Source organism: Lampetra fluviatilis, chromosome 4, assembly GCF_964198595.1.
Source record: "Lampetra fluviatilis chromosome 4, kcLamFluv1.1, whole genome shotgun sequence".
NCBI classification, from domain to species: Eukaryota; Metazoa; Chordata; class Hyperoartia; order Petromyzontiformes; family Petromyzontidae; genus Lampetra; species Lampetra fluviatilis.
Genome location: NC_136278.1, coordinates 9,702,158 through 9,726,701, shown reverse-complemented (window position 1 = coordinate 9,726,701; position 24,544 = coordinate 9,702,158). Strand labels below are relative to the sequence as shown.

Genomic DNA, 24,544 nt, shown 5'->3' with positions numbered 1-24,544 from the left:
ACTCTCCATTACTCTCCCTTACTCTCCATTACTCTCCTCTCCGGGCTCTATCTCTGCACCTTCGTCTTCATTCCTAGATGGTTCCACTTCCTCCCTCTACTCCTCTGTGCATCACCTTATATATCCCTTCCTCCCGGGAGACGGAGCGGATGCGGACCTCAACGTCGGCACCGCTCCTCAGTTACCCAATCACCATGCGCTATCTCTACGATCCGTTTCCGCCCAGCGCGTGTTTCCACTCTTCGATCAATCACACCGCGCTGCCACCCGATCACTCCCTCTCTGCGCGTCACCGGCACACAGCCAATCAGCAGCACTACCCCCACCCGCGCTGACGCCTGCTCCTCCCCGTCAGCGCGCGTCACCAGACACACACCCGTACATACGCGCTGGCACACGACGTATACCCCCAGCGCGTATCACCACTACATCACCCCCTCCCACATAGCTCGCAGCCGGCCCGGCTGCTAACAACAACCAACCGCAACGATAAGACGACAACTCAAACCAAAAAAAACCCGTAACCCCCCAGTGTGCCCCGTACCATAACAAGAACAACAACAACAAGAACAAGAACTATGTACAAATGGACAACGAACACAAGAAAAGTCAACAACAACACAATACACGCGAATTCCAGAAAACGAACGCGCCCAGCGTCCCTGCGACTACACGCAGTGACGAGGCACTCCAACTGCCCCGACTCCTCACGAGGCGGGTCACGCAAAGTAGCGCGACCTGGCGCGAGTCCGTCTGGCTGGTCCGTCGTATGGGGCGGGACACTGACGACCGTCCGGCGGTTCCGGCAGCTCCAGACGGCGCGGAACGGGCCTGAAAGGGCCGGCCCCGCCGCGGAGATCCGGCCGCCGGTGGTCGGCAGCTGTCAGTTCCGAGACACCTGGGAGCAGATCAGGCGAAAATACGTGTGGATCAGGCAGAGACATTTCCCCCTGTGGGTCGCCAGTCACGTCACACGCTCGGCCCTCACGACACAAGGGGAGGCCATATGGAGGCGAGAACGGTTTCAGTCGGGAGGGGTGAACGTACCAACGGCGCTTTCCCCACTTTATCTGAACGCACTGGGGCCGTGCAACGCGCACGACCTCCACGGGTCCCCTCCACGGTCTCAACAATTTAGGCGACGTAGCCAAGGGTGCCTGAGGGCAATGCAGCCAGGCCCTGTCACCTGGTTTCCATTCGTGCATGGACACCTTCCGTGCCCGCAACCGTTCATTAGCAATTTGGCGAGCCCGCGAATTAAGCCGTGCAGCCTCCCTCGCCTCAGTCAGCTTGTGAATATTAAACTTAATATGTTCTGCCAATTTAGAATTAGTTGATGGAGCGGACAGGCCAAGTTGCGTTTCCATTGGCGGGTCAGCTTCCCGACCGTACATCAAATAGAATGGGGAAAACCCCGTAGCTGCATGGGGGGCCATTCTATACGCGGCAAGGACCCCCGGGACCTGCAGGTCCCAATCTACATGTGCCTCACACACCTGCTGGCACAGCATGGAAGTCAAGGTCTTATGAAGCCTCTCCACCATCCCGTCTGTCTGCGGGTGGTACGGGGAGGTACGCACCTTCTTGGTACCCAACAGATCGCACACCTCTTGCAACAATTTACTCGAAAATGTTTTACCTTGATCGGTCAGCAGGCGTTCGGGAGCCCCCTTGTCCAGGACATAGCCCTGGACGAAGGCGTCCGTCACAGCCGCTGCCGACTGGTTAGCGAGAGGCCACGCCATAGGCCATCGGGTAAAGTATTCGACCCCCACTAACAAGTATTTATTCCCTCTCGGCGTGACTGGAAAGGGCCCCAAAATATCGAGTGCAACGAGCTCGTTAGTGCGCGAGACCTGAATAGATTGCAGCGGTGGATTAGCTGCCACGGGCGGTGGTTTACGTCTGGCGCACTCAACGCACCCCTTCAGAATATTTACCACATCACTTCCCATTCCCGGCCAGTAATAGTCACGCTGAAGCAGGGCAAGCGTCTTGTTAACTCCCAAATGCAAGAGGCGTTCGTGGGCCGCCAAGACAACCCTCCCCCTTACAGCGGAAGGCACCACGAGTGCGTTCCGCCGGGACAAACTGTCCCATCTTAATAACACGCCCTGCTTAAGTACATAGGAGCCGGTGCGCTCCTGGTCCCCCTCGGGACCCCCCACCTTGCGGCGCAATGCTAGCAGCGAGCTGTCCGCCATCTGGAGACGGCCCCATTCGCTGAGCGACAACGAGAGCAGCGAGTCCCGACCCTGAGAGGCAGTGGAATCATCCACGATCGGTGCGCCCGCTGTCGCAGCCAGTGCCCCCATCTCCCCCGCAAGCGTCGGTTTACAGCGCGCCGATCCCGACAAACACGCGCATTCATTACAAGGCAACAACCGCGACAGGCAATCGGCATTTGTGTGTCGCAACCCCTTACGGTACGTAGTCGTAAACTGATAGTCCTGGAGGACTTCCAACCACCGCGACAACTGGCCCGAGGGTTGGGCGACCCTCAATGAATACTGTAGCGCCGCATGGTCCGTTCGGACCGTAAAGTGACGACCATAGAGATATGGTCTGAACTGCTGCACAAAAAAGACAATGGCAAGCAGCTCGCGACGGGTGATGCAGTAGCGCTGCTCCGCCGGAGACAACACCCTAATACCGTAGGCGACAACTCTTTCGACACCCCCGACGACTTGGGATAGCACCCCCCCAATGCCCGTGTTGCTAGCATCCGTGTCCAGCAAAAAGGGGCTCGCAAAATCGGGATAACACAAGGGTGGGGCACCCACCAAGGCGTCCCGGAGGGAGCGAAACGCGGCCTCCTCCTCCGGTCCCCATTTGAACTTCACTCCCTTCGCCGTTAGAGCGTGCAAGGGTTTTGCAATAGTGGCGAAGTGCTCAACGAACCGCCGGTAATAAGAAGCAAACCCGATGAAACTACGCACGTCGGAAACGGACGTAGGTGTCGGCCAAGAACCGACACAATCCGTCTTCGCGGGATCGGTGGAGATCCCCGAAGAATCGACAATGTGACCCAAGTATCTAACCGACTTACGAAGGAGGTGACATTTGGCCGGTTTAAATTTTAGTTTAGCCGATCGCATTCGCAAGAACACCCCTCTCAATCGCTGGAGGTGTTCCGCAAATGTTTTACTGAAAACAATGACATCGTCCATATAAATCAAGCATGTATCCCACTGCAAGCCCGACAAAATCAACTCCATAAGTCGCTGAAACGTCGCTGGAGAGGAGTGAAGTCCCATGGGTAACCGGTTAAACTGGAACAGCCCCCCTGGAGTCCGAAATGCTGTCTTAGGTTTCGACTCTTCGTCGAGTGGCAACTGCCAAAACCCCGATAACAAATCAAGAGTGGAAAAATATCGCGCACCAGACAATGCATCGAGGGACTCATCCATCCTGGGGAGCGGATACGCGTCAGCCACAGAGATCTTATTCAGGCGACGGAAATCAACGCAGAATCGCAGGGACCCGTACTGCTTCTTAACCAGCACAATAGGCGCTCCCCACGGGCTGGAGGAGGGCGAAATAATATCGGCTTCTAACATTTCGTTAACAGCCGACTGAACATGTTCCTTCTCCGCAGGACTCAGTCGGAAGGGATTTAGCCTGACCGGCGCCGCATCGCCCGTTTCAATGTGGTGGTGCAACAAATCCGTGCACCCAATGTCATACTTATGTTTACTGAACACATCAGAAAATTCTATGAGCAACTCACGCAGCGCACCCAACTGCACCGCCGACAAATCGTCCGAGGCGGCGCATAGCGAATGGACCCACTCAAGGTCCTCCCTTGTCTCAACGTTCTGCGCGGGGCTCGAGCCCACCTGCGCAACCAACCCATCATCCACAGGGACCCGCGCCGCGTGAGCCAGCACGGTGCCCTGTTGAATGACAGCTGGCCGCGACCCCGCGTTCAAAACCATTACAAACGGATCCCTGTCAGCCCGCACCAAAGTGTGAGCCACCGATAAATCAAGACCCCCGACAGCCTTGTTAGAAGGACCCAAAAGCACACTTTGTTCCGAAGCCTCCCTCACCCATGGTTTCCGCAACCGGAGGGGAATTAACATCTGTGAACCCGGGGGCACATGCACGGTCTGTGTCGCCACCGCTTGTATCGTAGCGCACGCCGTCCGAATGTCAGTAGGGCTCGTCAAAAATGCAATCCGGCGACCCGATGGCAGTTCAATGCATCGTTGATCGATAAGAATTTTAATAGGCATTTTAGCCAAAAAATCAGTGCCAAAAAGACAAGGAACCGCCAAAGAAGACGAAACGAAAACGGGTCCCGACAATTTGATATCTCCAATGCAAATGGACGCCCTAATCTGACCGATAATGCCCAACGATCCCCCATTAGCGGCGTAAAATGGCACATCCACCGGGAGCAGCGGACGACATTGGACTGGAAGAATATTATAAATGAGGTCCGATATAATAGTTGCCGACGCCCCCGTGTCCACTAACACCCTAATCTCGACCCCATCAATAGATCCCGTAACAACGGACGAACCCGCCGAAGCAGCCACAATTCTATGCTCCAATTCCGCCCATTCAATATCTCCCTGGTCCCGGCCGAACCCCTCTCGCCGAACCGAATCCCCGAACCTTAACCGGCCCTCCTCCGCCGCGACGCGGCGTCCCATGTGTGTCGAGTATACAGGCCGAGCGTGTGAGGTGCCGCGACTTGCCGGGGATTGTAGAGATGACTTGGGCTCTCGGTCGTCGTCCAGCCGAGCCCCCATGGCGCGCTGACGCGGAGCGCGGCACCCGGACGCCACGTGGCCCCGGAGGCCGCAGTTATAGCACGTGACGAGGGTCGGAGTAGATCTCGGCCCAATCGCAGAGGCGACCGAGCCCCCGGCCTCCAGTCCCCTGGTCGTCCCGCGGCGAACGCCTCCTCTCGTGGGCTGACGACTTGGGGTTCGGTGACCACCGAACCCGGAGCTGCGACGACGGCAGCGTTGCAAACAACTCCTTGTTTCCGTTGTAGGGCCTCGTGCGCTTGAATACTCGTGGCGACTCTCAAAGAAGAAATATCAATCTCGTCAGCTGTGTTGATAGGGACCCCCAGGTCCTGCGCCAACTTAAGCAGCTGCTCCAAAACCATCGCGTCTTGGCCCTCCTCGTCCATCCAAGGGAACGCAGCATCGGCAAGAGCCAGCAACGCCGTGCGATAGGCCAGCGCGGTCTCCGTGGCCGCTTTCCGTCTTGCGTAGAAATGATGGCGGCACGCCGAGGGTGGTCCGTAGACCCTGGCCAACAGACCCAGCGCATCCTTCAGCGTGGAGCGGTCCGACTTCCGTGCGGACCTGAAGGCCGCGAGCGCGTCGTCGTCCAGCATGGCAGGCAACGCCCGCAGCGCCGTAGCATCGGACCACGCGGACATCTCTTGATGCGCCAAAAACCTTCGCTGAAATTGGCCCCAGTCTCCGCCTTCCGCCTTGAAGGCTGACAACGTGGGCAGACGCTGCTGAAAAATGAAGTCATCCGCCTCGTGGTTCCTCTCCGTCGGTGTGTAAGATGGCGGCTCCAGCGGCAGACGTAAAATGGCGGACCCCATCACGCGCCGATGACGTGGATGCGCGCGCTTGGGACCCCACCACCACGTGGCGCTCGCCGTTCCCGCCAAAAGTAGGCCCAGGCGCAATGGCGGGAATCCCCCATTCGTTTTGGCGGGAATCTGCGGGGCGACCTTGTAAAATGTCCCCCACCGTCCCCGCTCCTCCCGACGAGCTGATCTCCGCCAAGATGGACGCGGCGGCGAGCAGCAGCTCCGCCAGTCGGGAGTGCGCCTCACGAAGCACGGCCTCGGTCCCCGGTCGCTCGCCCGGCGCCGTCGACGGATCCTGTAGCGTGGGCAAGTCGTCCTCCTCACCCCCCGCCACCAGCGGCCCCGAGTCGTCCAGGTTTTCCTCGCGGTCAATCCCGTGGGTCCTACGGGTCTTCCTTGTCTCCATACTTGGAAGCCCGTTTCACTTCTGACGCCAGATGAAGTATTGGAAATGACGGCAGGAAACTCCTTTGACGGGAACACACTTCTTTTATTAAATCTTGACTTGAACGATACAACGCGTGGCCTCTCTTCTTCACAGTACGGTCACCATACACCGGTACAACTCGTGACCTCTTCTCTCCGCTCCACACTTCTCTCAACTCCCGTAGACTCTGTGCTGCTGGCTCTCTGTGCCTCGTGTAGACTCCGCGCCTCGGCTACACTCTTCTCTCGTCTCGTGTAGACTCTGCGCCTCGGCTACACTCTTTACTCGTCCTGTGTAGACCTTACGCATCTGGCTACACACTCTTCAGTACCTATCTCGTGTAGACCTTACATCTCCGGCTACACACTCTTCAGTACCTATCTCGTGTAGACCTTACATCTCCGGCTACACACTCTTCAGTACCTATCTCGTGTAGACCTTATACTCTCTCTGGCTACACCGTATGCATTACTCGGCTCGTGTAGACCTTACACTCTCTCTGGCTACACCGTATGCATTACTCGGCTCGTGTAGACCTTACACTCTCTCTGGCTACACACTGTACATTACTCGACTCGTGTAGACCTTTCTCCTCTCTGGCTACACCTTATACATTACTCTCCATTACTCTCCATTACTCTCCCTTACTCTCCATTACTCTCCTCTCCGGGCTCTATCTCTGCACCTTCGTCTTCATTCCTAGATGGTTCCACTTCCTCCCTCTACTCCTCTGTGCATCACCTTATATATCCCTTCCTCCCGGGAGACGGAGCGGATGCGGACCTCAACGTCGGCACCGCTCCTCAGTTACCCAATCACCATGCGCTATCTCTACGATCCGTTTCCGCCCAGCGCGTGTTTCCACTCCTCGACCAATCACACCGCGCTGCCACCCGATCACTCCCTCTCTGCGCGTCACCGGCACACAGCCAATCAGCAGCACTACCCCCACCCGCGCTGACGCCTGCTCCTCCCCGTCAGCGCGCGTCACCACACACACACCCGTACATACGCGCTGGCACACGACGTATACCCCCAGCGCGTATCACCACTACACCTGTATAAAAGACACCTGTTCACAGAAGCAATCAATCAGATTCCAAACTCTCCACCATGGCAAAGACCAAAGAGCTCTCCAAGGATGTCAGGGACAATATTGTAGACCTACACAAGGCTGGAATGGGCTACAAGACCATCGCCAAGCAGCTTGGTGAGAAGGTGACAACAGTTGGTGCGATTATTCGCAAATGGAAGAAACACAAAAGAACTGTCAATTTCCCTCGGCCTGGGGCTCCATGCAAGATCTCACCTCGTGGAGTTGCAATGATCAGTAGAATGGTGAGGAATCAGCCCAGAACTACACGGGAGAATCTTGTCAATGATCTCAAGGCAGCTGGGACCATAGTCACCAAGAAAACAGTTGGTAACACACTATGCCGTGAAGGACTGAAATCCTGCAGCGACCGCAAAGTCCCCCTGCTCAAGAAAGCACATATACATGCCCGTCTGAAGTTTACCAATGAACATCTGAATGATTCAGAGGACAACTGGGTGAAAGTGTTGTGGTCAGATGAGACCAAAATGGAGCTCTTTGGCATCAACTCAACTTGTTTGGAGGAGGAGGAATGCTGCCTATGACCCCAAGAACACCATCCCCACCGTGAAACATGGAGGTGGAAACATTATGCTTTGGGGGTGTTTTTCTGCTAAGGGGACAGGACAACTTCACCACATCAAAGGGACGATGGACGGGGCCATGTACCGTCAAATCTTGGCTGAGAACCTCCTTCCCTCAGCCAGGGCATTGAAAATGGGTCGTGGATGGGTATTCCAACATGACAATGACCCAAAACACACGGCCAAGGCAACAAAGGAGTGGCTCAAGAAGAAGCACATTAAGGTCCTGGATTGGCCTAGCCAGTCTCCAGACCTTAATCCCATAGAAAATCTGTGGAGGGAGCTGAAGGTTCGAGTTGCCAAACGTCAGCCTCTAAACCTGAATGACTTGGAGAAGATCTGCAAAGAGGAGTGTGACAAAATCCCTCCTGAGATGTGTGCAAACTTGGTGGCCAACTACAAGAAACGTCTGACCTCTGTGATTGCCAACAAGGGTTTTGCCAACAAGTACTAAGTCATGTTTTACAGGGGGGGCAAATACGTATTTCCTTCATTAAAATGCAAATCAATTTATAACATTTTTGACATGCGTTTTTCTGGATTTTTCTGTTGTTAGTCTGTCTCTCACTGTTCAAATAAACCTACCATTAAATTATAGACTGATCATTTTTTTGTCAGTGGGCAAACGTACAAAATCAGCAGGGGATCAAATACTTTTTTCCCTCACTGTACATATTTTAAAAAGTTTTTATTGAAGTGTCATGTTTCATGAATAATAAACTTGGCCGCGACATCTATAAAATGGTGCGTAGTAAGTTATTCATTATCACAATGTCAAAATATAAAGTTTAGGTTTGGGGATTAGTATGCTTCAACGTTAATAATTGTACAATGATTTGATGAAACAACTAAACGAAAATGAAAGCTCTATTAAAAATTATACTTTTTGCCATGTGAATATTTATGGTTCATTTATGAGACACGGATTATGCTTTTGAAGGAAAACCCTTTATTTTCACAAATGGACATTACATATATAGACGAATGACATTTTCCCAAAGGATAAAGGCTATACTCTGGATTAATTAAATGTTGCATATGTTGGCAGCCTTTTCAGAGATAGACAAATATTTATTCCTGCCTCAGCAGTCCGCCTGCTTTATTTTTTCACCTGAAGATGATTACTTGTGTTGCGATTGAACAGTCGTGATTTTTTCTTAATATTTTATTATTTTTCTATCTACGTGACTTTACCGAAAAGCCCAAAAGAGTATACAGACAAATGTTGACCCAAGTTCACGTCTATGTGCAAATGTACACGTAGGGTGTGTGTTAATGTGAGTGAATACATAAGAGTTAAAGCTTTCCCTCCATTATAAAAGCCAGAAGAGAGTCACAGACATCATATACAGACATGCAGGCTTTGTTATTACACAGCACATGAGTGTAAATTGGCAACATTCACATCGATGTGAACATTCGCATTGTGAATGCATTGTAAAAGCATGTTGAAGGGGTTTTTTTGCACTCTCACATGATGCTGCGGCATTGTAATAATCGTTCACACACCAGACTTGCAATTGAGAGGTCGTTGGTTTGATTACATCTCCTGAAGTGACAGTTCAGACAATTGTTAAGTGTATTAAATCGCAAGGCCTCTGTCCACCCAACAGTGTACATGGGTACACCGCAATGCTTCAATCGGTGGGTCGTGTGCAGTGGGCTAAAACGTAGCTCCTCCCACTTATTCTAAGATGTCTTTGCCATTATGGAAGAGTAGGCCAAACACCCACTAGAGAGGCTGTCTAGTAAGATGCCCTTTTACCAGCAGAGGAGGGAGGAAGCCATTCGGAAGCCACCGGAGCAATGTACTTTTAAATATCGGTTGAAAACTAATTTCTTTAGAACTGCTTTCGTGTTTAGTGTAGCCCTTCCCCCCTCACCTCCGATTAGCACGGTTGGCTATGTACGGTGCGAAAGAAGTTCAACATACAAGCGATTGCAGAGCTGTACCTTTACGTTCATACACGTTACACGTGTTATACAGGTAGCAGCAGCAGCAGCAGCCGCCGCTGGAACAGAAGGCCACTGTCGTTTTGTCACGCGGTGTCCATGCGCGGTTGCACCTTATGATGGGCCGTGGAGGCGGAGGAGGCTCATCATTCTCAGCTGGGCGCTCTCTCGGCCCCAGCTGTCGGAATGTGTTGCGCGCCATCATTCCGATCCACAGCACCGTGGACAAAGACGCATAGTGGAGAAGGATCCCCACCTGCAAGCAGACGGTCATTCGGACACGAAATATGTATTCACGGTTGGTGTTTTGTCGTGAAAGCTACACATTGCTACAGTTAACATCTCGGCAGGATGTTAACTCCCTTGCCTGGTATGCAAGAGGTCGTGGATTCGAGCCCGACCCTTGATGCCTGTATATTTGGAGTTTGCATGTTCTCCCCGTAGTCGCGTGGGGTTTTCTCTGGGTCCTCCGGTTTTCCCTCCACATTTAGAAACATACGTTTAGAGCATGTGGCTGCTATACATTTCCTCATGATAAGCCACTTCGTTGAGCTATCATTGGTGGCCATGCCCACTGACCTGGTAAAATAAAATAAAAATTATTTAGTTTAATATTGCATAATATTGCATGACAAATTAAAGTTGAGTTATGTGCATTATACAAATGGGCCTCGGATTGTACTCATTGCAATGAGGCAGTTCTAAAAATGTCAGAATTCCATGTTACAATGGCAGGAGCAAGTGTTTCCATAGGGTGACCATTGTTAACTTCTCATATGGCAGTTATTTTCTCAACCCGAGTCTGTGTTGTTGTGTTAAATGGGTGATACATTGTTGCAAAAGGTGAGAAGCTGGTTGCAAGCGTTCTGCACAATTACCCAAAATGCATAGGTTTCCTGTCACAGCAATTCGACTGGAGGACAATGTAAACAAAGATGACAACACCCCGCTTGCCTCTCTGCTTTAGAAATTGAATCTTTCATGATGCCAGCTTCAACTCGTAATATTGCTTCCACGTGTATGCAGAACTCCAAAAATATACGTGCATTGTTAGTGTTAGCATGTGATAAGATTTCCCCCTGTTAAGCAATTTACATGTGAACCTTTTTTATAAATTGTACAGCCTAATATGTTTTGTTAATTAAGCTGTTGTCCCTGAGGAACTATTCAATTACAGTCAAATGTGCTTAAAAAGCAAATGACGTAACCTTTAGATAATGACCAGGGAAATATAAAATATATTAGGTTCATGTGTGTGTGTATATAGGTCGCAATGATCATTGCAGTGGCTCGTTATATTGTATATGCAGATTAAAATGTATTAATACTTGTAATGTAATAACCGAGGTGACAACATAATACGCAATATGCTGAATTGTTCATAGCATAAAAGGGTAATTGAAAATTTTGTTTAACGGTTATTTATTTTCCCAGACATCAATATACATATTTTTTTAATATTTGCTATTGCATAATTTACATTTTTTATTAGCATACATTAAACATATTCACACGTATACATTATTTCTGATAATTCTTGTTGTCCTTTACAGAGTTATCATCTCTGATCTCTAACCACTGCTGAATGAAGACCTTCCTATGCCAATGCCATCCCTCAATCCTGTGATGCCACAATCCATCTCACTCCGGCACATTCGCTGATCTCGGTACTCCATCTCTTGCGGAGTTTGTCCTTTCACGCAGGACATGCTCTCTCCCTTTTGTTGCCATTCCATCACCACTCTCCTCCACCAGTCATGATCCGCGTAGTAATGTGTTCTGCCCAAGCCCACTTCCTTTTATGGAAAATAAGGATAGGTGTCACCCTTTCTGGCAATATAACAGGTGTTGAGATGTTCAAACACCAAATAGATACATTTTGCAAGGAAACAGGTCCGCATTAGACATACGTACCTGTGGTGAACATGCAAACACAATATTCTCTCATCATATATGCATTGTCTTTGAAACTAATTGGCCCACACCAGAGACAGCCTTCTTCATGGCCTAGTCTCGCCAGTTTTAGACAGAGAATTCCAAAAGCTGAAGAGTACAAATCAATGCATGTATCAGAGCATTAATAGCTCTGGGTGAGCAGCTCTATCAGGTAAGAATAGGTAAAACTTATTCCCACTTGTATTTATTAGCAATCAGTATGATTTCTCAAAATTACATTTGTTCCCTGATCCGCACGTTCGTCTTTTGTCTCAGTGTAATTCCATCTCTGTGTAATGGGTTCCGGAGACACTTGTAGAGGTAACTTCTTTATTACAATCCAACACTCCAACAGTCATGATACTATGTTACAGCCTAGGTACACAGCCTAGATACACTACTCTGGCTACGCTCTGGAACTCGCCCTCACAAGGACGTAGAGCCGGGAGTTCCAGAGTCGCACCACTGGCCCTCACATCGTCCCAGGGTCCTGAGATGGCTGGTCTTGGGTCTTGAGCTACAACTGGCCTCGATCGTCCAGGGAGCTGCCCTTTTATGCCTCGTCCCCAACGAGGGGTGGGGTTGTGTGCGCCCCCAGATATCCCACAGAGCACACACAGCCCCCCCCCCGTTGGTGGCGCCAAGGGGCTTAAGCGTCTGGGTTGCCTGGGAACCTCGTGCCTGGCGCCAAGGGGCTTAAGCGTTTGGGTTGCCTGGGAACCTAGCGCCTGGCGCCAAGGGGCTTAAGCGTCTGGGTTGCCTAGGGTCCCAGAGCCCCCAGCAGCCCCTTTCCTCTTATGTCACTACATCTGCATAAGTCATCAGCTTCTGGTTCCATTATTTTTGTCAGTGCCCATTTTTCTGACCCACATCTCACAGTCCATAATTTTCAGTGAGTTAATACGTCCTTCTTCAGGCACACTCGTACGTTGTATTTAATTCTAAAATGCAGTTTGCCAAAAGTACTTCATCCTCTCATTCACCTATTTATTTAATAATTTTTATTCAAAGAAAGAAAACATATTCCCAGGGAAAACATATCCTGCCGTTTTCCAAATGCGTTCCTCCAACAATCTATTTTCTTTTTTGTTTACAAAATACCGCAAAGTATGTGCTCCCAATTGTAAAACGCATTGTTTTCACTGAGCAGAAATACTTTTTGATTGATTTTTCATTGCAGTACAAATAAGTAATAATAAGGAATCGAGAGAGAACTATTAGTGTGACGATATCAGCTGAAGAGAGAAGCGACACACTGAGTGCCAGTGTTGAAACATGTTTGAATGGTAATCAAATAAAATAAATAATGCTTGCAATGACACATTGTAATTACATGTATAAAATATAAGGACGTTATCACGCAAATAAACCTTTCTGTCCAAGCTACACATCTCCAATGATTTTAGATATGGACAATAACTAATATGGACAATAAAAGAGTTTACCTGCAGAAAAGTTCCACTATTAAATGAAAATATATAATTGGTGGTACTGCGATGGTGCACAAGCACAATAGGTGACGTTTCGGGTAGCATTCCATCTTCATACATTATAAACAAATAATAAATAATTTGACTTGCTATGAAAAGAACCATTCCCTAAACGTTACCATTTTCTTTTTACTTATAAGGCCACATTGTTTTTGATAACTCTGTTTAGTTGTTGTTTAATACTAGTGTAGTGAATCACTTCAGATATACTAATAGTAGGAGGCACTCTCTTTTATTCTAGCCATCACAGGTACAGCGGATAACTATACTATGGTCAGGACAGCCGGCACACTGCCTGACCAACAATGCTGAGGAGGTGAAGACGAGGACGAAGACTTGGTAGCACGACGGGTTCCATTCCAGACGACAGCCCCGACCCTGAGTCGGAGACTCCCTTTTATCCCCCCAGTGTGGCCTGGCTCCGCCCTCGGCCACGCCCCCTTCTGGAACCTACCAGAAGGTTCCCGGCTTCACCTCACGAGTCCCCTCTATCACCTTTGCCCTACATCCCTTTCCCCGGCCTATCACATGCCCTGCCATCAGACCAGGCTGCTGCACCCTCAGATCTCCCTCTCTGCCAGTAACCAGCGCTACGCGCCCTAGTGTCCCATTCTATGTCACTACACTAGCATTCAATATGGCAAAGTTAAGTGATGCAACCATTCATACTTAATCCTGAATGTACATTAACGGCTTCACAACACGTCTGTGCATGCCCCCGAGTGGATTTCAAAGTAGTCCATGAAGTGTGGCTAAACGGTATCTTAGTCTCATGCAGACAATTTACAGGCTCTGATGTACAAGCTACGGCAGAAAAAAACACTCCAACACAACTATCGTAGAGCATTTAATGCTATAACTATTTCTTATTTAGAGAGGCAAGCTGTAACGAGCATGTTTTGTTTGCAACAGGAATAAACATTTCGGGCAATGGCTCGTCATGATATTTTGCTCCTATTGTTGGGGCCATTACTCGTAAATTTGGCGTTTTATGTTATTTTCAATTTTCAAGGAAGTTTTCATATCTAAAGACAACGAGCAGCCCCACAGGTTCTTTAAACGTGACCGCCACGTCCATCCCGCCCACCCGCCATCCAACCCACCATGCCCACCATCCATTCCACCCACCATGCCCACCATCCATCCCACCCACCATGCCCACCTACCCACCCTCCAGCCCACAATCAATCCCACCCACCATGCCCACCGTCCATCCCATGCACCATGCCCACCTTCCATCCCACCTACCCACCCTCCAGCCCACAATCCATCCCACCCACCATGCCCACCGTCCATCCCACCCACCATGCCCACCTTCCATCCCACCTACCCACCCTCCAGCCCACAGTCCATCCCACCCACCATGCCCACCAATCATCCCACCTACCCACCCTCCCGCGCACCATGCCCACCCTCCATACCACCCACCATGTCCATCAACCATTCCACCTACTCACCCTCCCGCCCAATATGCCTACCATCAATCCCACCCACCATTCCAGCTGTCCATCCCACCCACCCGCTGTCCATCCCTCCATGCCCACCATGCCCGCCCTGACGAGCGAGATGATACCACACTTGCCACTGATGTTAGCTGCTAAAAAATCACACTCGGGTTGCCGGGTTCACTGTGCTGTGTGCACACCATGTACACAATACAAGGTGTTTCAAAACGATGGACCCGATTTGAAATCGCTATATCTCAGCAACCACGAACTGCTCATGAATGAAACTCTTACCACTTGAAATGGCGAGGTATAAAGTTTCAAATGATTACCGCTAGATGCCTCTCCCAGCGCACAAACAGCCCCTAGCCTCAGTCATTCGCAAGAAACACTGCCTCAACGTTGGATAGGTCGCACGGGACCCCAAAATTTGGCACTACACTCTTGGCCCCCAAGATCCCCAGACATCACACCCTGCGACTTTTTCTTGTGGGGATACGTCAATGACCGTGTTTTTGTGCCACCATTAGCAACTAATCTGGATGACCTCAAAAACAGAATCACGGCAGCGGTGACTTCAGTGGAAGAAGACACATTGAGAAGCGTTTGGGACGAATTAAACTATCGTCTCGATGTTGTCCATACAGCAGGTGGAGGGCACATAGAGCATTTATAAAATGGTTAGTAAAATTTGATAACTCATTAAACCAGGCATGTCCAAAGTCCGGCCCATGGGCCAATTACGGCCCACGGTCAGATTTCATACGGCCCACAGCTTCGGTCTTAGAAATCATAAAACTTTAAAGATGTAATTTCTCCTTTAACCATACGGTGGCAGCATCATTCTAATTCTATCTGGCTCTGCATCCGTGCCGCAAACCCTTCTCGAGTCATTTCTGCCATGGCGACTGCAAAAAAAGAAATGCGGTCATTCGCTAAGAAAATGCTGAGCTTATTCGGCTCCACATATTTGTGTGAGCAAACATTCTCAGTCATGAACTTAAACAAGAACCGATTGAGGTAAAGGATGAGTGACTCCCACTTGCGTGGCATTTTACGCATCTCAACCACTGCCCTGAAGCCAGACCTGGTCTCTTTACTGAAATATAGATCTCAGTATCACCCTTCTCATTAGTGTCAGCAAGTTATCTGTTCCTTGATCAATCTGAAATTGAGTGTTTTGAACGGTAACATGTCACTATTATCAAGGAAAAGCCTAAAGCACACTAATACACTTGGACTTATGGCACTTGTTTTATTAAACTCTTGAATAAGATTTGGTTATAACTGTTGATGTTATGTACCTGTAGATGTGACACAAACTATTGCTTTCTGAAAGATCTTGTACAAGACAAGGGCAAAATTCACTTGTTTTAAAGTTTAATGATAACAGACCACTTTGCATTACTTATAACTCCTGTTTAAAATGTTCATGAGGCAAAGATATTTAACTCATGGAAATTTAAGGTATTCTATACAGTTTGTTCAATGTTATCTGACTGAATGAAAGGCAGAATTGTGTTTTTAGAGTTGTTCACGTCTGCCTGAGTGGCTTATATTTGTTTACATTGTCATTTGAAAAATAAAGATAATTGTGACAATGAATTTTTTTTATAACAGTGTGTATTTTCACGTAACTTTTGTGGTTAAAAAAATGTCAAAAGGAACTATTGGCCCCCGGGCATCTTCACTTGATCAAATATGGCCCTCTTTAAAAAAGGTTTGGACACCCCTGCATTAAACCGTTTGAAACTTTTTGCGTAATTGTAACATGTTGCCATCGTGAAATATACTGCTTTGAAATTGGGTCCATCTTTTGAAACACCCTGTATAACAGCGGTCCCCAACCTTTTTAGCACCAGGGACCGGTTTCGTGGAAGACAATTTTTTCACGGACCGGGGGGGGGGTTCATCATTGGGTCTTTCCCCCTTTTTAAAGAAGCTCTCCAGCGACGTTTGTTTTTTACTTATTTTGGCTAGGGTTAGCTTGTGGGCTTACCAAAACTGTGACTGAGACAAGTGTGCAGTGCTTGAAAGAGGCACGGACGGAAGTGGTAAATAAAATAATGGGCGGGCCACGCACGGACTAAAATAAGTGTCGGATTCTGACTTCTCATAAGGAGCGCGCAACCTAGATCCCTTGCATGCGCAGTTTACAGTAGGGTTCGCGCTCCTATGAGAATCTAATGCCGCCGCTGATCTGACAGGAGGCGGAGCTCAGATGGTAAAGCGAGCGATGGGGAGCGGCTCTAAAAACAGATGAAGCTACGCTCGCTTGCCCACCGGTCACCTCCTGCTCTGCGGCCCGGTTCCTAACAGACCACGGACCGGTACCGGTCCATGGCCTGGGAGTTGTGGACCCCTGCTGTATAATACTAAACGACCACTTGCACAACCATGCCACTTCTTAAATAAATAACACGTACATAAATGAATAGGTACTTGATATCAACATAATAAATACAAATTGATAAAAATATAACCGAGATGGAAAAATATTTTAATCATGCTCAACCTTACAATCGTATGCATTGTATTAGATTACTTTGGGACACATATAACATACATAAAGTTGCGTGTGTTAGTCTGTCAGTGGGAGAACCCAATTAATGTAAGTACAGTCACTACTGACACACTTTGCAGTGACACATTTAAGTGTTAACTTTAAATGGGTTTGTTCTAAAAAAAATAGATTTCAAATTAATATGCCCTCTGCCGTTATAATGGAAATTTAATGTGCACTGTTTTGACATTGAGAGATTCGGACACAACAAAGGAACAATCAGCATATTTGAATAGTTCCTGCCCTTTGGGAATGTTGGCTTGGTCCATCCACAGCGAATAAATAGCAGCAAGTGTTGCCTCAACTGAGCAAAACATTGAGCCCATCAAATGGCAATGTGGTTTCATGTTGCCGAAATTGCCTGGAGTACACCATGATAACATTGGCGCTATGGGATTAACAAAATGGGCAGTATAAAGCAACGAAAGTAGAACTTAGACCATAAAACTACCACTGTTGTGCAAAGTCAAAAAATTGAAGAAAAATACAAGCTTTTATTTTTGGCACCAAAACAATTCTAAATTGTTTTTTTTTCAGCTTGTGCAATTCAGTGATTTAAATACTTCACGTACATACATATCTCATCGACTACCTTGCTAAGATGATGAGTATTTGATGCATTAAATAATGCACACAAAGCCCCTTCACAAACTAAATTGCATACAGAGAAGAATCACTGACTCAAGTATGAATGTGAGAAGACAAAGGTATGGGTATTGGCTATAAAGGAAGCCAATTGTGCTTTTAAATGAGTAGCATACGAACAGGCCGTATTACATGTTCAGACACGATGTAAAAGGTACATCTCAGGGGTCCTCGCTATACCATAAAACTGTGTCGAAAACATGAGTACTACTTTATAGAAAGTCAACATTGCTTGTCCTTTGGACAAACTCACTCATGCCATAGAAATGACGATTCTCAACCACTTGCATTGGGGCTATAAATGGAGATGCGGACTACCCCAATGCTTGCTTGAGCATGACAACACTCTTGACACTGAACTTTAAAAAGTGGAGGAAAAATAATAATGTTCTCTCTTATAGATACATGCAATGCAATCCCAAAATCCCCACAGTGGATCATGCACGGTCTATCCCCATGTTGTTGCACGCACCCCCTGGCAGAGTGGCAGGTTGCTTGTCTGCTCAATTCCTCCAGCGAAGGCGGTGCCCGTAAGTCCGATGCTGAAGCAGAGGTTGAGAAGCAGATGCCAGCCCTTGCGGCTGATCAGGATTACGCTGCAGAAAACAAGGGGCGACAAGGTGATTTTTTTAAACGCTCTCCTCAAATCACATTTCCGCTTACTCTCTCCCCACGAACACTCTGCCTCACACATATGTAAGTATGCATGTTGAACTTCTTTCGCACCGTACGTAGCCTACTATGCGAATCGGAGGTGCCAACTATATCCTACTTTCATCCTCGCAGCAGCTTTTGGCTAACCATAGAACAAAGACGGTCAACTGCATCGCGCGCTTTTCAGATGTGCTTCTGCGACCATCTGGAACGTTCTCCCTTCTAATATTAGGAAGCCACTGGAGCTATTCACTTTTAAATCTAGATTGAAAACTCATTTATTTAGAACTGCGTTTTGCATACGCATTTTTGTCCTTCCCCCACTCCTCCGCTTAGCATGGTTGACTACACACAGCAAGGATGTAATTCATTTCTTATAAGCTAATGGATACCTATCAAAATAGAAATGCTCTCACTGGCACAGCAAACTTTAAATTGTATCATTATAGACACCCAGACCTGGACAAAGTTAAAACTTACCCAGTTCTCAAAGCAACCGTTGTTTTTTCATTTCATACACAAGATTTGCTCGGTAATATTGCTTTGTTGATCATACTGTGGTCTACATTTGCATATTGTCAAGCTAATCACAATGCTGGCAGCTGTAGGCCTTAAACGGTCAAATAAAACATTCTAGATTTGAAGCTTTCGTGACTGCAAGGATTCATACTCTTAGTTCTTTCGGTAAAGTCACGTAGGTAAAATTAATAAAAATAAAACAATAAAAATCACGACGTGACTTGCGCACAAACAGCATAACAAAGAGCGGCTTAATCGTATCTAATTCATTTACCCACCCAGCATTATAACAAAAGCAGTAATTGACCACTTCACAACTCCTACTCCCCCGCTGCCCTTCCTGGCTCCTCCCCCCTTAACCACTATATAAGGTACAGATATTTTGCTGTGACGGTTTCACCTGAAGACGGAAGCTTGTGTTGCCTCCGAAACGTCGTGATTTTTATTGTTTTATTTTTATTAATTTTACATTCGTGACTTTACCGAAATAACTAAGAGTATAAATAAAACATTGTTTCGTAAATAGTAGTTTAGGAAACCTTTCACCATGAAAACATGGTGAGTGGAAAATATGTGCTGGAGCTTGAGACGACGCATACAAATAACAACACAATTGTGGATTAAATTTCAGTCCATGGAACAGCAACAGACTGCAGAGATGTAGTAAATATAAATACCAATACCCAGGCTGCCCATAACACAAATGGAAGTAGACAGAATGCTCTTGCTATCCAGATCCCAACACTCCTGCCAATATCGTGGTGCACTAAACTTCCCAACTACCACCCCTGTGGGGACAAAAACACTCAGTCTCAATTCTGTAAAGTCAAAATTTATTGAGCGCTGGTAACTGTAGTCGGGTTGAATGTCATGTCACAAGCAAACACTGTGCTCTATTTCATTGTGAACATTTTTAATGCCTTTGAAGTATTACTCTTTAAAATGTTGGCTATTAACAGAGGGCTGTAAATTAATACGTATGTATTTTAATCTGAAAAATGTCATACAAAATTTACAATACAATACACTGTAGGCACCTGTTAACAGTGGATATAATTACAAATGCATGGTAACATGTAAATTAAACAGGTATTCTTCCATCTAAGCCACTACAATTTGTATGGTAATTAAAGTATAATACATTATTTCTAAACTGGATTATGAATAACTTACTCTTGGGAGTTCTAAAGTTATATGACAGTATAACTAACAATATTGGAGGGCATCAGGTCATGCTTTTAGAGGATGAACCTCCACATAAATGTTAAAAGTATGCACTCGCAGATATTACGCACCGTAAAAAAAACATTGCATATATCCTGTTATATGAGTAAATATTGTCTGGGATTATTTATACTGCCTGCGTCCGAGCACTGTGCCTGCACCACAGAGATCCTAGGCCCAATTCCAGGCAGAAACTCATGAGTTTAATCAGGTTCTCAAGTTTATCAATTAGATTCTCCCAACCTAATCACATATAGCCACCATCCTGTTGTAGCAAAGCTATACATGTAAATGCGATGTATAGATGTGAACCAGCCAATTATATAAATATCTCCCAGTAGGGTAAACAAACGTCGAGTATTATGTTTTTATTTTCCTCTTACACAACAAAGTATATTAAAAAGGGAAATTACTCCACAATTAGATTTTTTCAATTGTTCTCACTGCACAATTTTTATATTTTATTTTTTCATTTTGGAGGGATTAATCAGCCCACAGAGATCATTTTTGGCATCATCTAAATTAACACATTAATCGAAGGACTAAATTCGTGCAACATGTTTGGCAGCTCTACAGTTTATTTGCTGTGCACACTGCTCTTGGAGCTAACCTATCCAGACACGAGAGGCTCAGAAGCAGATGTGTGGAAACAGAAGTGATTATTGCTGATCCCTGCAGGGTCCCTGTGGATGGATAGGCATGGTTGGTCATCTGTCTAACATATCAGCCCTTCTGTTGAGCATTCCCTGGGACTACACTTCTTAGAGTGGAATTCAATTTAAATTGCTTAGCCAACCTTTAAGTATCTGTATGAAATACTGATTTAAATATAAACACATTTATATTGTTGAAATGTAAAAAAATACACGTTATGGTCAGGGATGTGGACATTTCATCTATACATACTGGAGCTAGGAAATGATCATGACTCACAGTGTGTAAATGTGATTAGATTTTTGACTGGAATACAATACTTAATTGTAAGAGTGGCAGATTTGTGGATGGGGGGGGGCTACTTGGAGCCCAGTTCTGTTTTCAGGCAAAAAGGGAAGGTCTGAGGGGTCTAGTCGACTAGTGGAATTACCATTGCAACATACGGCGAATGAAGTGTGCAGAATTGGCCTGATTCCACCCCAACTCCGGCGTGGACTTCTGGCAAAAAAAGGAGGGCCCGGTGGGGCCTGGCCAACCAAGTGGAATCGCCATGGAAATGAATGGGGTTCTACTGGGCAATTCCTAGGCCCTCAGAGAATCTCCATTTGTTTTAAAGGGGATGTAGAAAGTAATATAGAAATGAATTGGAATCTACACTGGGTGTCTGGGAGAGGAGGGCGTCATTGGCCAATGCCAATGACGGTGACGTCGCCTTGCGTGACCTCAGTTTTGAAATCACCCCGACCTTGACTCTGCCGATGCTAGGACCATTCTTTGTCACAGAACAGTGGTTGGCGTTGGCTTAAATTACAGTGTAACAATTTTTTTTGGTTCCTGGTTACTAAGTGTTATTTCCTAATTGCGTATGCCTCAAAAGTACAGACAATGGTTATTATTCCCCACAAACGTTGCTTTTGTGACCAGGACAGTGATATTTTGAAATGTCCCTATTTTCCAGAGTATTCCAGGGGCCTTAAGCCCACTATTTCAGTTTAGTTCCAGCTGCCTAAAGTGGATACATATCTGCATTTTTCTGAGATGACATCAAGAGGCTGCAAGCATCCGGGAGACTTATTTTGCTATGTCTGTGGCCAATTTATGAAGACAAGAGCGAAAACGTACTGTGGAAGCATCTGCTAAGATGTGTGAGGCCTACAAGGCATATTTTGGCATGCCTGTCAGGGATCAAGACAAACCCTGGGCACCTAATTTCACCTGCGAGCAATGCAAAAAAATTCTAGAAGGTAAGATGGACAATTTTTGCTCTGAATTTAATGTTATAACATTTGTTACAATTTTTTTTTATTGTAAAAGTTTTTCATTTTTAAATGTTTTACAATTTTCAACGTTATTGAAAAAAGATATAATATATGAAATGTTGCGAGAATCTCTTACACATTAGTTATGGGTGAAATAAATGTATTTTTGTAGGATGGTACAGAGGTGAAAAGAGAGCCATGAAGTTCGCTATCCGAAGAATTTAGCGGGAACCCACTGATCACTCAAGCAACTGCTACTTCTGCATGGTGGACCCTTCTAAACGTCGGACTGGCAATAATGCACCTGCTATCACATATCCGGACCTTCCTTCATCCATTGCCCCGGTGCTACACTGCCATGAGCGAGGAAGACCTTGTAGATCCAGATGACAATTTCAGAGGTGGAGCTGAGGATAGAAACCCATACTACCCCAACCAAAAAGAGCTCAACGACTTGATTAGAGATCTTGGTCTCACCAAGTCCAATGCCGAGCTTTTGACGTCTCGGCTCAAGCAGTGTGCAAGTCGCAGATCAGAGGAAGTGTCACCAACCTTTTTGCAGCTTCTTCACCCGTCAAGATGGGCTCTGCTTCTGCCACAATGTGAACAGTCTGTTCGAGGCAATCGGAATCGCCTGTAACCAGAATGAGTGGCGCCTCTTCATTGATAGCTCATCCAAGAGCCTCAAAGCCATGCTGCTCCATAATGGTAACAAGTACTCGTCTCTTCCCCTGGCTCACTCGGTGCACCTCAAAGAGGATTACAACAGCATAAAGGCCTTGCTGGATGCCTTGAAGTATGATGAGTACGGCTGGGAGGTCATCAGATACTTCTAAATGGTGGCATTCCTGATGGGCCTCCAAGGCGGTTTTACCAAGTTTCTCTGCTATCTTTGCCTTTGGGACAGCAGGGACACTAAGGTGCACTACCACAGGCGGGACTGGTCACAGCGGACCGAGTTCTCTGTGGGGAGGAACAACGTCAAGTGGGAGCCACTGGTGGACCCCCGGAAGATGCTGATGCCACCACTGCACATCGAATTGGGCTTTATGAAACAATGTCAGAGCTGTAGATAAGGAGTTGGCAGCCTTCAAGTACCTTCAAGACTTCTTCTCTAAGCTGTCTGAGGCAAAGGTCAAAGCCGGTGTCTTCGTTGGACCACAGATAAAGAAGATCCTGGAGTGCAACGAATTCCCCAAGAAGGTTGGAACAGCTTTGTTGCAGTGGTTCGTGGCTTCCTGGGCAATCACAAGGTCGAATACTATGTGGAGCTGGTTGAGACTCTGGTGAAGAACTACGGCATAATGGGCTGTAGGATGTCCCTCAAAGTCAATATCCTTGATGCTCATCTTGATAAATTCAAGGAGAACATGGGAGCGTACTCGGAGGAGCAAGGCGAGCGCTTCCACCAGGATATACTAAACTTTGAACGCCGCTACCAAGGACAGTATAACGAGAACATGATGGGAGACTACATTTGGGGCAGATTCATGAAAGTGATTTACAGTATAATCGTAAATCTCGAAAAACTACTCACTTTAAAATCTTGTGTAGTCATTTTTGTATTACTTTAGTATCAATAAACGTTGATTTTGATTCATATGTTGTTTTTTCTGACTTTATGCGAACAAAAAGACACAAATTCGCAAGTTTTCTCATTGAAAATAGGTAAATTTCAAAATATCACTGTCCTGGTCACAAAAGCAAAGTTTGTGGGAATATCCATTTTCTATACTTTTTAGGCATAAGCAATTACGAAATAACACTTACTACCCAGGAACAAAAATTGTGTTACATAATGTTACTTAAGAAGTGGTCATCGTTATCAAAACCTAACGGCTTAGAGGCTCAAAGTACCCCTATATACGACTCAATGTTACATCGAGTGGATTAGGCGTCCTTTAAACAAATATTTAGCCTGGTCGAGTATTAGACACCTAGACTAGGTATTTTATAGAAAATAAAATGAGGATCGAGCACGAATATTACTAGAAAATGAGGCCTACTATTAAGGCGGACCATGCACCTTGCCTGGTTTTTCCTACTGGGTCGATTTTTCCCAAACCGGCTGAAGATACGTTTGCCGGGAGGAAGTCAGGGATTTCATTTTTAAAACTACATATTCTACATACTTTGAACACGACATATGATGTAACAACAACCTTAATTCACGTTATATATATATACCTAGACGTCGGTATAAATGTCGTGTGGTTGCTTATGTCGCTCAGCACGAGCACCTCGGACCTCTTAAGAATTCCAATACAATTCAATGGTAATACTGTACCTGCATAATCATTCAAACAACTTTATTTCTATTGGATGATTCCTTGTTTGAATCCTATTCAAGTGTATGGAAATATGAAACATTTGATTTGCACAGCGATTGTTAGTCCTACAGGAATCATCTGTGAAATACTGGACATCTGTGAAAAAGAGCTTCATAGCTCATCAGATTTCTCCAGGATAAATAAAGATTCCGAGCAGTATAATTGTGTTTTGTTATTTCTGCTAGAATTTCCTAGCACTA

At 46.7% G+C, this 24,544-nt stretch overlaps 1 protein-coding gene across 1 annotated transcript in view; it reads right to left on the bottom strand.

The window, feature by feature from the left end:
• Positions 1 to 24,544, bottom strand: part of LOC144931556 (adhesion G protein-coupled receptor A1-like) — a 160,232-nt gene that overhangs the window by 66,172 nt on the left and 69,516 nt on the right. Inside the window, exons 3-4 of the mRNA XM_078855526.1 lie at positions 18,177 to 18,300; positions 9,740 to 9,882 (exon numbers count right to left, since the gene is read on the bottom strand). Coding sequence (XP_078711652.1) covers positions 9,740 to 9,882; positions 18,177 to 18,300 — 267 coding nt within the window. The remainder of the gene's footprint in view (positions 1 to 9,739; positions 9,883 to 18,176; positions 18,301 to 24,544) is intronic.